The sequence below is a fragment of the Passer domesticus genome, chromosome 2 (assembly GCF_036417665.1).
Source record: "Passer domesticus isolate bPasDom1 chromosome 2, bPasDom1.hap1, whole genome shotgun sequence".
Lineage (NCBI taxonomy): Eukaryota > Metazoa > Chordata > Aves > Passeriformes > Passeridae > Passer > Passer domesticus.
Genome location: NC_087475.1, coordinates 20424876 through 20440569, shown reverse-complemented (window position 1 = coordinate 20440569; position 15694 = coordinate 20424876). Strand labels below are relative to the sequence as shown.

The window sequence follows — 15694 nt, the reverse complement described above, 5'->3', positions numbered from 1 at the left end:
GGTAACACAAGGAATAAGGGAAATGGAAATGGAAATGAAAGAATGTGGGAACATAAACTTGAGCTTTGTGAAACACTGATTTCATGTCTTACCTTGAATGATCTGTTATAGTCTACCTCTTCTCAAGACAGAGCTCCTGCTAAAAATTTACCTGAATGGAAACTTTCAAGTTTTTGGAAAGATTCAAACATTCAAGTTTCTAAACTGATTTACAGTTTTGGCTGGTAAGTCCATACTATTTTTTATATATATGTATAATATCACTTTCAAATTTGTTCAGACAAAATAGCTTTAAAAATCAAAGTAACTGCTATGGACTCTGTCAATCTTACTACAAAAGACCATCAAATTAAATACTTAAAAGCAGGAAATTGAACTCATACATTTGCAGCTTTACTTCACAAACAAAATAAAACAAGTTGCAAGAAGACTTTGGTTTGTTTCCTTGCAAATAAAGAAAGAATTCTCACAAATCCCTTAAAATTAAAGTTTTGCATCTGTTTGCTTTACTGTTTGAGTTCATTAGCAAATAGATGTTTACTACAATTCAAAATTCTTCTTCCCTTGGACAGTGAGATTCTCTACCCTTCACTGCAGAGAAACTAAACTGGAAGGCAAACATAAATACTGTGTAAGATACCCACTCCTCCATATGCAATATACGAGGAAGGGCAGATTATTGTCCCCACAAAGAATAATAGATGATTATGTGCAATCAAATGTGAGGAAGGGGAAGGCAGGTAAAGTATTTTTCAGGGACTATGAAGTATGTTAAGGAAAAGATTTTAAAAGTGGCTAAGTACCAATGGAAAGGTTTGAAAGCAGCAGAAGGAACCTACGCCACATGAATTTAAAAATACAATTTCAGATTCCAAAACAACAGGCATCTTTCTATGAATTGATGTTGTCCACCAGAGTCCACTTGCATGGGTGAACTGGAAGTGTGTTAATCACAATAATTGCTTCTACTGAGGATATTCCTACTTTTCTACTAGCATCAAGGTTGTTAAAACAGGAAATCCCTTTCTGTTTCTGTTTCTCACAGAAACCCTTTTCTGTTATAACTTAAAGCTTCTGAGAGGGAAAACGATTATGCCTTCAAGAGGCAAATCATATGCAGTGAGATGGCTTGGCAGCACCCAGTACTAATTTCCACACATATTTGAGTAACACAGGTGCTACCAGCAAGGCAGATTACTGTAGGATTGTGATGTGGTTGCTGGTAGAGGACTCAATGTTTCAAGGAGCCTCTGCAGCTTTAAAAACTGTATTTACACATACTGTAAGACCTGTTGTATGGTTTCATCTTTGTGTCACAGATCAGGATGGATTAAAACTCATTATAATAATCCGAAAAAAAATCAAAAAATGCTGTAACTTTGAAACAGTTTTACTCTGAAAGGATTACTAACCATGAGAAGCATTAAATAACCATAAGAAATAGATTTTATTTTTTGTTACTTTAAAGATGCTTCATCTTACAGCTGTAAACCCAAATTCCATTGTCATCAAGCCAACATACAAAAAATTGGGAAGTCACCCACAAAAGCACACTTCACAATTGCTGCCATTTGTAATTAGCGCTTTATCATGAACAACTTCCATGAATTCCCTGACACACTGTTCACAATGCTTAGCTCTTAAGGGAACTGAAAGATGAGGAACACCTGATTTTTTCCTCCTCTGGGGAGGAAAAGAGATTGTGTTTTCTCTGTTAGATCAGAGCCAAGAAAGCATTTATAATGACAGCAAGAGCAGAAATGTGAGGGCAATTGCAGAACAGGACCTTCAAAGCAATTAATGTGACATTAAAGTCTCAAAGTTGATTCTATACTCTATGCAGTCAACTAGCTCTTCTGATGAAGACTGTCTCAAGAATATATAAAGTTTTTTGTTCCACAGATCCACATTTGTATTTTGAGTATGTGACCAGGCAATTTCCAACAGCAATGAAGATATATTTTGGAGGCTCATTTTTATGAAATCAAAACATCTCTTTGTTGTCTGCTGTCTCACATTTCTTATAGGAATAATAAGCAACACATTTGTAGCCTCAAAATTGAGATTATGTTGTGAAATGCATTAATCTCTTAAGAGCATCACACTCCTAGCAATAACACTAAGCAACATTCTCTCTAATTGCCTGGAATATCTTAACCAAGAAGTTGCAACCACAGTGAAAACATATCTCATTAACACTAAAAGTAAATCACTTACATGACAGCAAAGTAGAAAAAAAATTATGGTAATTTTTTCCTATCTCAGTGATATTTCATCTGCCCATTACTGAAAACACAATAAATTAGTACTACTGTAGCTATATGCTCCTGTTTGGCTTCAGAACACTCCTTACAAAATACCTTTTGTCAGTTGTGACCAGCTTTTCACAAAAAAAAATTTTCTCCTGAAGGTGTGCATGCTGGCTAAGAGTAAGGAAGTTCAAGGATAAGTCAATTAAGAATCAGGATCTAACAATTACCTGTTACATCCACAATGATTTGTGACTAACTTAGGCACAACTAGTATGTGTAGTCACATATGAGATACAATTTGATGTCTTTTTGTTACAGACAGTGAAATCCTGCAAGAAGTTTTTGTTAGGTTGAGTTAGAAATTTTATGATCATTCCAAACTAAGGGCTGAAAGGAAGAAGTCTCTACACACTACCTTATGTCATATGATTTGTAGTGTCTGTCCTAATTGTAGTCTTGGCTTCTGGCAAATGTGAAACTAGTCTAAAAGACAGCTTATGTACCTCTAACTATCTTGCACTTACTGTGATCTAAATGTACATATGGTTACTTGCCTATCAGACAAACTAGCTGAAATTACTTCACACAGAGAAAATTACCCAAATCAGATGATCTGTGATAATTTTCTACTTCATGTGGTTAAGTTAGCAAACTAATAAGATCCTTTACAACTCAATATATACTGCACATATTTTTGTTTCCAAATTTTATAGCTAAAGAAAGCTTTTTCCTGAAGGTGTTAGTTACACTATTTCTTGCATACCTTTCCCTTTGAAGCCAGGCACACTATTATGTTACCTTCAACTATACAATGTTAAGAGGGAGAGAAAAAAAATCATAGCTGACTATACAAATTCAATTTTAATTATATTCTGAATGCACTAGGCACTTTCCACAAACACAGGAAGACAAACTCCAGAGAGTTTAGAGTCTAGAAACCCTCTTAAAAATTACTTAAAACAAGTCTGTCAAATTTTGTGATTTTTTGGGTCTGCCATATTGGGATTCACTAGAATAAAGACAATGACTGTGTGGTCCCATGAGAAAGCCAGGAATCCTGTTAATCTGAATGTACAAACTCATAGCATTAAGGCACAAGGGTGCAGGTAAATATACACCATACACAAGAATATGTTATGTATCCTAACTGCTATAGTGACCAGTGTGATTTTTTTTCTCTTCAGATCCTTCACAAAGCACACAATTAAATAATATCCAAAGTTTCCACAGGGCTGCTGTTGTGGCAGTTGCCTTGTTCAAAATGTCCTACATGTACAGCATAGGAAAAGAATGACAGAGTGGTCAAGCAGCTCGCTGTGACGGTGTTAAGGCACTCTAGGGTGTGTTTCAAGGATAGTGGAATACATGCTTCCTGTTACTGAAGACTACAATAAACCCAAGACACAAACCAGCAGATGACTAAAAAACATCCTGTCAGATAATAGTGCACTGAATATTTTTATGTACATGTCATTCTGTTCTCTGCAACAGAACACAATCTTTCCTCTGAATCAGGGAAACAAGTTTTGTCTTTAGAAAATGCTGTACAAGAGTCATAATTTCTTTGGCAGAGTCTGTGTAATAGGGAGGATATTTCTACTCCACTGTAGACAGTGCAGAAGAGCTGTGGAAAACTAGAACCTTTTGGACACTTCCAGTGGGAGATAGAAATTCCCAGCAGAAAAAGGGATGATGAAAAAACAGATTACTCACGATGACTGGGAAGCTTTTCTTCTCAGCAAATAGTCTACAACATCTGGGTCAGTCTCTAATAAGCTAATAAGCACTTCATTCTGTAAGTCAGGGGAAACCTATGGAGACATAAAAGAACACTTAGTTGGAGGTTAATATCCTTTCATATACATTAATTTTGGTGCTATGCTTAATCTAAATGAACAAGTACAAGTACATTTACAGAAAGAATATAAAATATTCAGAAGCTTTCACTTAAAAGAGAAACTTCATGTAAGAACAGATGAAGTAGGACTGAAGATCACTTTGTACACAATGTTCAGTGCTGATTACTGTTGAATAACTGGTTGGTATCCAGTTGGTTAGTCTATCTGGAAATAACAGTGGGATTACTTATGTATCACAATCAAAAAAGCTCCAGTTTAAGGTCCTCACTTTACACCACCCTTCAAAGATCTGAGGACATTTACGAATCTCCATCTCTGCCTCTCCAGCCACTCCGACCAACAGGCTCAGTCAGAGTTTGTGTCACCTTCTTTGGAGATTGGCCTTCTGATTTGCTAACTTTCTCTTTGCACTGAGTATGGGTATGAACCTTCAAAACTCTTGACAGCTTCGAATGCTGCGGGATACAGCAACATTTCCTGGGCAGGCAGCAGAAATGGCACCCCAAAACCTGCACAAGTAAACTTTGTGTTTCCAGCTTTATATGAGTCTTGCCAATCCTCAAGTGAGTTTGTCTGCATTACAGTGGAACATTCAACAAAACTTCAAAACACTGAAACAGATTAAACCATCCAAGAACAGCTCAGGTTCACTCATGACAGATGGAACTCAATGCAAGACCATCTCAGCAAGGGGTCATCAGCTGGGCAATACATGTTTCTGGATGCAATCTGTCAGAGCCTCAATCTCTTGACCTTCAAGTCACACTTCATGGACCATTTGTTCTCCCTGACATTTCCTGGGAAATAGGAATAGAATTACTAACACATTCCCCAGAGGAATATCCCATTTTGGGAGGCATTTAGGGAGTCTCGTTACATAAAAAGCATATTTCTTAAAATAAGGAAATAATTAGAAAATAAATGAAGATATGCATAATTTAATTCAAACTGATCCAAAATCTCTATGAAAAACTTGTGTAACCACATAGTCATTTTTTAATATTGTTTTCAGTCTCTGAACTAGAAAAACAGTCTTACTGATGGTCACTGATACACTAGTCTTTAAACTTTTTTTTTATCGGAATATAATTTATAGAAACCTGGTGCACTGTAATTTCTCCATTTAGACAGCCTTTCTGTACACTAGAAGAAACTCCAGAAAAAGTTTCATGGTAAAACAAAATCCACACCTTTTTGTCTGTAACTTACTATTCAGCTTTTTAATCAAGTAACTTTGTAATAAAATACTGAGAGAATTTTGTCAGAAAAATAAAAAAACATCTTGCCTCATTAAAAAAATATGATAAATCCATCACAAAAAGTCTAAAAAAGTTTCACAAGAAGTTCAGTTCCAACAGAAAGCTTCTATGAACCCCAAACTTAATGGTTCTACTGATTCACAGGACTTTTACCAGAATGAATATGCCAGTAGATTTGTACTGATTGTCTCCTTGCTAGCTACCTACTGGGTTTGGGGCTTCCTCCTGTGCAGCAATTTTGTTCAGTTTAGTTCAGTAACTTGGCAAGTGCAGAATTGATATGCATGTAATTGTAAACTTACACTTATAGAGAACTACAATATCAGTATCTCAGGAAGATGTCACCATAACTATTACTGAATTAATTGTTTCACTGGTAATTGCACCTAAGTAGATGGATGAGAACCTGAAATTTGGGACAGAAGGGAAGCCAAGGAAGCTGGTGAAATAACAACTCTGGAGGATTTACAGGGACATATCAGAGGGTTCTAGGATCGTCAGGACTCCAGCAGAGTACCAGATATTCTGAGATTTTGGGGTTGGGTGCTACATGAGAGTCACAGCTGTTGAGACACAGAAGGGTGGAGAGACCCTTGAAGTGTCTCCTTTGTGCTGTGCCTTGCCACTGATGTGGCACAGAATGGCAGTGTGTGGCTGCCTCCACAGTGGGAAGACCACAGTAAAAATAGGAAATTTCATACACTCTGTAGCACTTCTTTGCAGCAGGGCTGGATTTGGATACTAGGAGATGAAATACATGAACAAGCTGCTGATCTCCATCCTTCATGCAAAACCAAGTCAAAAATGAAGGGTGGTTGCGTTCTGCCTCCTTTCATTCAGCTGCAGAGACTGGCAAAGAACAGTCCTTTATACATCCCCATGAAACATTTTAATACAGCCCCAAGACTCACTGAAATGGGCAAGATTTGGATATGAAAGTGATTATCATCACTGACATTAATGAACCATTACCAGATTTCATCTTCCATAGGAAATCCACTTTTGCATGCTACTGATGTTAACAACAGTTAGTAAAAATGGTGCTCAGTATCCTGGGTTGTTCTGACAAACAGAATCTCTCTGACCCACCAATATGTCAGAATCATTCTGATATTGTGGTCTGGATACCCCACCACATCTCGGTTTCCTAGGGTTCGGTTCACAAATGCTGTTCCAGTTTCAATGCTGAAACCAATCAGTTTCACAACCTCCCCATATATAAAAGTAACAGCAAGGAAAAAAACCCCAAAAAACCAAAACAAAACCAAACACAAAATCATCTGAGCATTAATACACCATGTTACAGTTGTAGCTGAATGCTTAACTCCATATGTTTTTTTTAACGCGGCATAAATGTCAAGTATAAACACTAAAAGCAACTCTGGAAAACAATAGAAATCCTTTTTCCCACACTTCATTTAACCTCTAGAGGAAAGCTGAAGCACTAAAGAGATGAAGGAATAAATCCATCAGAATTAGAGCCCAGATGCAGGTTAGCCTAACCTTAGCCCCATCCTTTCCATATTGAAAGTCACAATGCATGCCTTAAGTATTATGTACGGAGCTGTGTCTGTGCTGAAGTTCTTAAAGAGAAACCACAATAAGAACACTTCAACTATCATATGTATTCTTATTCAAGTATTATCTTAAACTTGATTGTGCCAACCTCACTCTCGGCCAGCAGACCTTCACACAAGAGTACAGTTCTGTCACTTTCTTTTACTAGTGTAGAAGGAAAAATAGCACCTAGCATTTTCCTGTGAAAAGCATTAAAAAAAAAAAGAAAAAAGAAAACTATTGCAAGTGTCTCACTGGTAAAGAATAAAAATAAAAGGCAGGAAAACCACAAAGAAGTTCATCTGAGGCTAAGACATCTGAGGCAGGGCCCATGATTGCTTTCTCATGCTCTACTCCCTTATTGAAAACTGATAGACATCTTCCATTTACAGTACTGTGTGGCCACCAGCCCACAGTTCAGGGCAGTTCATCTTCTTCCAACAATGTCTCCAGCACTCAGCTTTGCTGAAGCACTGAATGTTTCCAGAGCATTCTTTCTGCTTTGGGAACTTATCTCCTCAGTGTAACACACAGTGCGGCTTAGTCTCAGGACACAACAACCAAAGTTTTTTCCACTTTTTCAAGATTACTGGTTTTGTTACAATGCGTATTTTTACTAAAATGAATATAGAATAACAAAGACCATCACTAGGTCTGACTGGCCTCTGCTATCCCCAGAGCCCTGCTCTCTCAGACACAAGTCCTGCTGAGCTGACCTACAATTTTGTACACAAAAAGAGCGTAAGAGAAAGCCACAGAATGAACTGCTCAGGTAAATGCTAGGCATAGGAAATGTGGCCTAACTGAGGTTAAGTAAACAACATATCCAACTCCAAGGCCATCAGCCTTCTTATGAAGAACTTGTTTGCTTCAGCAAAAGAACTGAAGGGAACTCAGGAACTACACAGTTTTATGTTTTATTCCTTTTACCCAACTAATAAACAAGAAAGCTTTGTCCTTCCTCTCCATCCAACCAACAAAAAAGTCTTGGTTAGGGAAGGTAATTCCTTAAATTAATCAAGGATCCCTGCAGAAAAATTGTCTTCCTGACTTATAAAACTGAGATGTGAAAGATGATTTTCAGTCTTGTCTATGCATTGCTCAGTATACAACTGAATGGCTAACCCCATCATTTTCGCAATCTTCTAAACAATGTACCTTTATCTACACAGAAACCATTCTAAGCAAGATATAAGTACACATTTTTAATATTTTTACTTACTGCAAAACATTCTCCTTTCTAGAAGACTACTTTTTGTTACCAATAATTACTGATACTAATTTAATGCAGCTTCTACGGTTTATTTCATTCCCATCTACTTTAATATCAATCAGCTATTTCGTTATTTATCTTGCAAATGCATAAGAGTTATATGAAAAAATATCCACTCACCATGAAAAGGGTTTCATAGTTTTCAATCATCTTTTGCACAACAGCTATGATAGCAGTACTCTCTTCAGCTCGAGCTGAGCTCTGAACCGAGAATTCTTTGTCTGTAGATTTCTGCTTGTGCAACAAGTTAGGGCCAAAGATGGTGGCCAGGTTAAGTGATGTCATTTTGTTCCCAGTGATCTAGAAAAGAGAATAAAAATGAGATGGGGTCTCACAGGGCCTAATGTATACAGATAGGTATACAGACACATCTATACACACTCACACCCCTGCACACCCACATACAAACACACACTCTCTGTCCCCCCTGATTTGGTGGATGCTTCATTCATCAAAACGAAAACCCGCTGCTTGTCAATAAAAAAATGAACAACTTTTAGAAACACCTTGTTTTGAACATCTCTGCAACAAGCACTGCAGATTTTCTGGATATATTTTCAAGTGGATTGGAGGAGTAGAAGGTGGAAGTGTTTTCTGCCCTTAATTCCCTGGGAGCTCAACAGTGGCATCCTTCTGAACTCAGAGCAACCTCCCTCCTGCTTCAGCATCTCAGCACATTACTGTCTCTGAGGACCAAACACTGAAAGCTCCTGGCTTTCTCAAGTAGCATTCAGGATTTGAAACATATACAGTGATACTTTCCCATGTTTAAACTGTTGAGATAATTGAGGAGCAGGCTTTTTTTTAATGAATATTTTCCTGTATTTCTAGAACATGACAAATGGTTACTTGTTTGGTGGCTTGTTTTAGTTTGTTGGGGTTTTCATCTTTTTTTCTACTTTTATAAACCTGTGCTCAAGGAAGCAACGGTAACCTGAAGTTTGAGGAAACAAAAGGATAGGAATACATACTAGAATACACAGGAATTACCTGAAAAATATGTCATAACATCAAAACTTTTGTTGTCATATTTGTTATTAGACTACTATATTCCCTTCTATTCTTCAATAAAAAGTAGAGGTCATTTGAACTAATAGTTTTTAAAAAGGATATAAAGAGACATCAAAAAGAGGTAGTAAAAATAGAATTTCAAGAAGTGAGTTTTACAAAACAGATGATTTCAAAGCAGTATATTTAATTTTTTTTTCTAGCTGATCATTCATCAAATACTCTAGTTAAACTTAAAACTGCACTGACTATACCTGGTTTATTTTTTAAAGAACTCAACTAGACAGCACAGAAATGACAGTAAAAAGCTTTTTCTTGGTAGGAGCGTTGTGTAATGCTGGAAAGCCTCTGCACTAAGTAGGTGCATGGGCAGTCACAGCAAACATGTTGGCTCTTTGTTCACAGACTCATCCCAGCACACTGTGAGAACAGCACACCCCTATTTGCACACCACCAAGCACCCAGCTGTTTCTCAGGTGACCTTGCTTTTTAAACTCTGTCTGAGTTTTGAGCCACCACAGATGCACAGGCACACGGGGCCTCAAGTGTGCCAGGGCAGCCTCTGGCTGTGTCCAGATCTGCATGTGCAGGCTGTTTGTACAAACAGTGAGCCTTTTCTTAAGGGCAGCCTCAGGGCATCCTTAAAAAATGTTGTAAACATCTCCACTGAAATTAACTGAATGAGTAATTTTAATAAAGTTAGTCATCCATCTTCATCTTCTTGAGAGAAGGGCTGTTGAAAGAAATCAAGAAGAGGGCCTGTGTGCCAAAGCTTGGCTGTCTTCCTTCCAATGATAGCAAACAGTCTGATAAAATACTTTCTCTTGCCCTGAATGCCTTTATTCACTTAATTCTTCATAAACAGCTTAAATAATTGTGAGCAGAATACTGTATTATCTATTAAAGGTATCCAGTTGCACATAAGATTCCTGATGCTTACAATACTGTCAAGATAACTTACATAAATCTACCTTACCAAAATATCTGTGGCAAAGCTGATGTACAGTGGTTGAGCCAAATGAACTCTGTTAAGCAGCATCTCCTTGCCCTGCAATAAGATCCTCTGGGTACATTCCTGAACCAACAGAGAACTCTTTGCAGGACCAGAGGGACCACGACCTTAGCTGGGTTATACATGTTTTTAAGCACAGTAAATTATTACAGGCTGCTCTTTCTAAATGCTTTCCATCACAGTGATATAGTTTTTTATCAACTCCTTGCTGAGAACAAAAATAACAGCATTTAAAGTGGATTTAAAAGTGAAATAGGCCTTGAAGTCACATACAACACTGCAAGTTAGGACTTGTAAAGATGGAATAACTGGAAGTTAGGATTTGAGGCAGAAATTTGGCAAAAATAAGTCTCAAAGTGCTAACTGTTAAAATGAGACAATTGCAAAAGCCATCCAAATTTGACAAAATCAGCAGGATTTTCCATCTGGAAGACAAAATTCTTGAGGAGTTTCCTAAGAGTCTCAGAAGTAGTCTCTGCTGCAATTCAGAGGACTGAGAAATCCTTCCACAGATAAACCAGTATATATATTTTTGTCAAGCACTGACAGACTATATCCATTTTACTCAGTTAACAGAGTTGCCCTCCTTTTGCATAGAGCCCACTAGTGCCAGCACTTCCCTGGCAGGAAAGGGGAAGCCTGGATTTTCAGGTCTTCTCCAGCATAAGCTGGCACAGGGTGCAGACGTGAGAATGCTCAGGGCTGGAGCTCAGCCCCATGGCTGTGGGCATTCTTGTCTCTGTGGGGTGAGTGCACATCAAACTCTCCACTGAATTTGGTCCAGACTGCAACAGTCAAGGAGGTCAGAAAGAAAATGGGCAAAGATGAACCCTGACTCCAGCTAGTGATGAGGTCTGTCAGTTGCAAACAGATTAAGTCTCTCCCATCTTTCAAGGATATGCACCACTGTGTATGTTCCAAGGCTTTGAAGATCTCTTTTCAGGCCATGAATTAAGTAAAGTCAAAGGACACAAGTGACCAGGACTCACCTCTTGGCCATCCTTGTCTCTGGTGTCTTCTGCATGGCCAGCTACTGTGGAGAGGAACTGCAGCAGGCGGTGAAGGGTATCGCAGTTACAAGGAGGTAGGAGATAAATGAGAAGCTGTAAGGTGCTGAGCTGCTCATCTGGCTCTAATACTAAGAGGGGAAAAAATATGTTCTAAGAAATCACTCCAACTAACCTAAAAGCAGAACAAATATACTGATCCCAACCCAAAGGAAGGTATAGGAATAGCGTTGTTTAAGAATCATTTTCCTTACAACATCAGAAGAAAAAGAGAAAACTAAGGAAACATCTAAACTATAAGAACTATTGCTGTGGGATTTTTGCCTTAGTTGGTCAACATTTTGCCCTCAACTTCACAGGATTTTTCTTATCTTAAAAGAGAGCAAAATCCATGTTTTACAGTCCATCACTGTAACTGGACTCAAATATTCTGCTTACTTTTCTACTTACTCCATTCATTTAGGTATTGCTGCTGGTATGTAGAGTAGCTGTCAAGCATTCCAGTCAGGTTTATGTTTCAGACATTTTCATCTTGCAGAAGTACCAGGAGATTGGAAAAGCAACCAGAGAAATAAAGGACACTCTGCTACCACTACCATCTGCCATCTAAATGGTAGCCAGTGACAAAGGTGGGACAGAGGCAGGATCTCAGACATGAGGGCTAGAAAGCATCTGAGGAACCCGTACCAGGCAGCTCCTCAAGCTTGAAATGTCCAACTTTACTTTTTTCTAAATCTCTGAGAGTCTGCACTTGGGTCTTAGGCAACACAATTGGAAGTACTTAATATGATGGCTTTGAGGACCATCAAAGAAGAATGAATGAAAGAAACAAGTATGAAGAAACTTGAATTTTTCAAGCCATGCTGGAACTTTGGTCAGTAGACAGATCTAAAAATTTTAAGACACAAGGATTCAAATGGGAGTCTGTGACCTGGCACTGCTGGATCAATGACAAGGTCAGGTTTTAATAGAAAACATTAATTCCATCCTTACAAATGCAAAAATATGTATAGTTAGTGAAATCCTTCTTGTTCTAGTTTTCTGGATTATACTTCTACAGTATAAAACCAAGAAGTAAAACCAAGACCTCTGTAAATTTATACTAAAGAATATACTATATTATTTATATTAATATACTCTATATTGTATTATATTATATATACTATTTTATATTAAATATACTATATACTTTATAGTTTATTATACAAATATTTGAAGCAAATCAAGGCCAGAGCATTAAAAGAAAAGAATAAAAGAAGGCTATTAGTAGAGATCAAAGAATTCAAACAAAATTGATAAATCAAGATGCTGTAGAGCTCACAGAGAGTGTTGATGAAAGGTGTATAAAGCTCTCTGGTGAGAAGTGGGTCAGGCATGTCACGCAGAAATTCCTTTAACAAGGCAGCAACATCATGAATGCTGTGCTCTTCATCTAATACAACATCTACGCCTCGGTCAAACTCTTCACGTAACTGAAAAAAATCACGGGAGAAAACCACAGTCACTTACTGTCCCAGTTAATACATCCCAACACAGAAAATCCTTTAAGATGCAGATTTACTCATTTTTAATTTCAAGACTGAGCACAACTAGTCTTTGGTAAGGTCAAAAATATAATTCATATCTAATTGCTGCTTATTCCATAATACATAACTTAAGGTTTGTAATAAAATACTGGGTTTTTTTCCCAGCTAATATATGACACTCTTGTATGGAAACATATATCCAAGTACAATTTTTGCAGAAATGCAAGAAATGCAAAACCAGAAACCAGAGAGAATAAGGAAAATTACAAGACAAGCTCTTATATCACTTTACTGCATTATCCCTGGAACCAGAAAGACTAAAATTGCATTTTGTAACACTTATGAATTTTGTAGAAAAACATTATCAGGGAGATCATGTTAATATCCACCAAATTCATATTATCTTGTCATTTCAGACTGTATGTAAAGATAGGTAGCAAGTAGACAGGGTCACTAAGACTTCACAGCATTCCTTTACATGCACCTCGTTCTGCCTTCCTAATTTAGTTATGCTCCTTAAGTAATCATCATTACAGAGTTCACAAACAGCAAGCTAACATCATTACATGGTATTGCTAGATTTTTTTTCCCCCTGCTTTGGTCCTCAGACAAATGCTGTATAATTCAAAGGCATCACACTTCCCAAAGGCAGATGAAAACACTCTTCCAAATCCAAGATACCTTATGAAAAGGTAAAAGCTCGCTCTTCTGGAGGGATTTTCCAGCAACAAGAGCAGAATTCTTTCTTCAGGCTGACAGCTTCATCTTTTACTATTTTTGCATTTTGAAAACAGTCAAGAGGTTTTAAAACTATTTCCTAGAAAAAAATTGCACCTTTGCTAACATTATGAGGTATCGCTATGTCACACCTATCTTCTCAGAGAGTGATTACAGCTAAATATTACAAACAAAGAAATCTGGGGTATCAGGTTTCTTCACCAGGAGTATTACAAACATACCAAAGAGAGGAAAAAAGCTATGTCACAAGCAAACTATATGCCTGTAAAAATTTGTGGCAAACCTTGGTCACATGCAAATCTATCTTCAGTGTGTTCAGTGTGAAAATCCTTTGTTTTCAGCTCATACTGAGCTTTCATTATGGGTGTAACAGATATCCATTAAAAACCACAGCCTCCATTCTAATTTATTAGGACTGCTTTTAACATTATTAATATCAGTTATTACTGTTAATGAATAATTATGCTATGAAGACCAAAATATGTTCTTTATCTAATATTATTCTTTGATTTATGGTCAAAGGTTTTCCATTGCCAACTTGAGGACTTCATTCCCAGCTTAATTCTACTCTCCAGACTGGTGACAAATGCAGAACATCCCTGCAGAGCACCATAAATTACCTCAATCCAGAAGATTGTTTCTGCACTTAAGTGCCCAAAAGCAGCTGAGGAAACAGATTAGCACTGCATCAGGAATTCAGACTTCCCAAATAGCTGGCTAAATCATAAACTGCTGTTAACAATCTTGAATATAGCACTTGTGATCTGACATCCTGTGAGACCTACAGAGATGTCCTAAGCAGCAAAATATCACAGAAGCCTTGGTGAGATGCGGCCACATTTCAGGCCCAGGTATCATGGCTGTTAGAACTGTATCTTGTACATTTAAACTTTAAGTCTTTCAGACTCCATTCACATGGAATGCTTTCAGACTTTTGGAAGATACAGGTGGTGAACTACAGCATCCACTGAATCTTATAATACAAGAGATGAGGACACCTGTACTGGAACAGGGGATGGGAGAGCAGAGCTCCAGCTATTTCACTCTTCATCCTCAGGGCTGAAGCTGCCACAATGTCACCAGGCCCAGCAATGTCACCAATGTCACCAGCATCAAGGGTTGCCCACCCCAACCTTGGAAACAATGCTCTGCTCGAGCATCAGCTCCGGACACAAGTTGGTACCTGGCATCCTGATGCACCAGATCTACCACCTTGAGTCAACATGAGCTTGGGGATCTCTGTCCTACACCTCACTGAACATGAAGGAGGAGGCTTGCAAGAGATGCACGTGTTCTATGTTTTCTCTTCCTGCTCACCAATCAAAAACACTGCTGGCACACACATCTACTTACTTATTTACTGCAACAAACTACAGTTGAAACAAGACATTTTCTAACTGGGGAAGGAAGGAAAACAAAATATGCTTACTTTCTACACAAGAAAAACTAATGAACAGCTGCAAAAGCACACCAAAATCTGAGTGCTGGGTTTGGCTTTCTACGGTTCAGAAAATGAGTGGAATTTTAATTGAATCAAGACTTTCCCATGTGTTCATGTTGACAGCATTTATTACTGTAACTACAAGGGCCAAGCTGATGCTTCCTTGTTGTTTAATGAAATATATCAGTTTACCTAGTTCAATAAATTAGTCCATGTAATAAAAAGCATAGATACCCAAATCTCTTGATTTCCTCACCTTCTGAAAACAAAGTAGAACAAAAAGTGGTGAAAGTCATTAATGTTCAGAGTAAGGCTTAGTTTACAAGTGAAGGATAGAAGCTCTCTGCTTTTTCCCCAGACGTATGATGCAATTGTACTCACCCCTAAATGATTATGTACATTTTGACATTGAAGCTTGCAATGCAAATGTGAGGCAAGTCCAATACTTTATCTAGTTCAGTGTTGATCTGAAAACTGCCTCTGCAGATGTTGTTTTAGCCTAGTGTAACACCAGCGACTTAGAAATAGAAAGTACTGGAGAATCAGCTGTAATTCAGTAGGCTATACTGCCCTACCAGCCAAAATCAATTCAGTTTAGCTATTCAAGGTAACTTTCCAGAATGATAAAACATTACACTATGAAGTTTTTGCAACTTTTTGCAAAGAACTATAAATTGTGGAATCAGATGCAGTCAAGCTTTCTTTTGCTTTTTTTCTGTTTGATGTTTATTGTCTTAACTTCCCTGAAGGGATCTTTTCCTG

The 15694-nt window shown here is 37.7% G+C and overlaps 1 protein-coding gene across 4 annotated transcripts in view; it reads right to left on the bottom strand.

Moving 5' to 3' along the window:
* The window catches only part of ARHGAP6 (Rho GTPase activating protein 6), a 309409-nt gene that overhangs the window by 7191 nt on the left and 286524 nt on the right, over positions 1 to 15694 (bottom strand). For all 4 annotated transcript variants that reach the window (XM_064407713.1, XM_064407714.1, XM_064407715.1 and 1 more), the window contains exons 7-10: positions 12549 to 12699; positions 11210 to 11358; positions 8321 to 8500; positions 3966 to 4063 (exon numbers count right to left, since the gene is read on the bottom strand). In XM_064407713.1, the coding sequence (XP_064263783.1) occupies positions 3966 to 4063; positions 8321 to 8500; positions 11210 to 11358; positions 12549 to 12699 (578 nt within the window). The remainder of the gene's footprint in view (positions 1 to 3965; positions 4064 to 8320; positions 8501 to 11209; positions 11359 to 12548; positions 12700 to 15694) is intronic.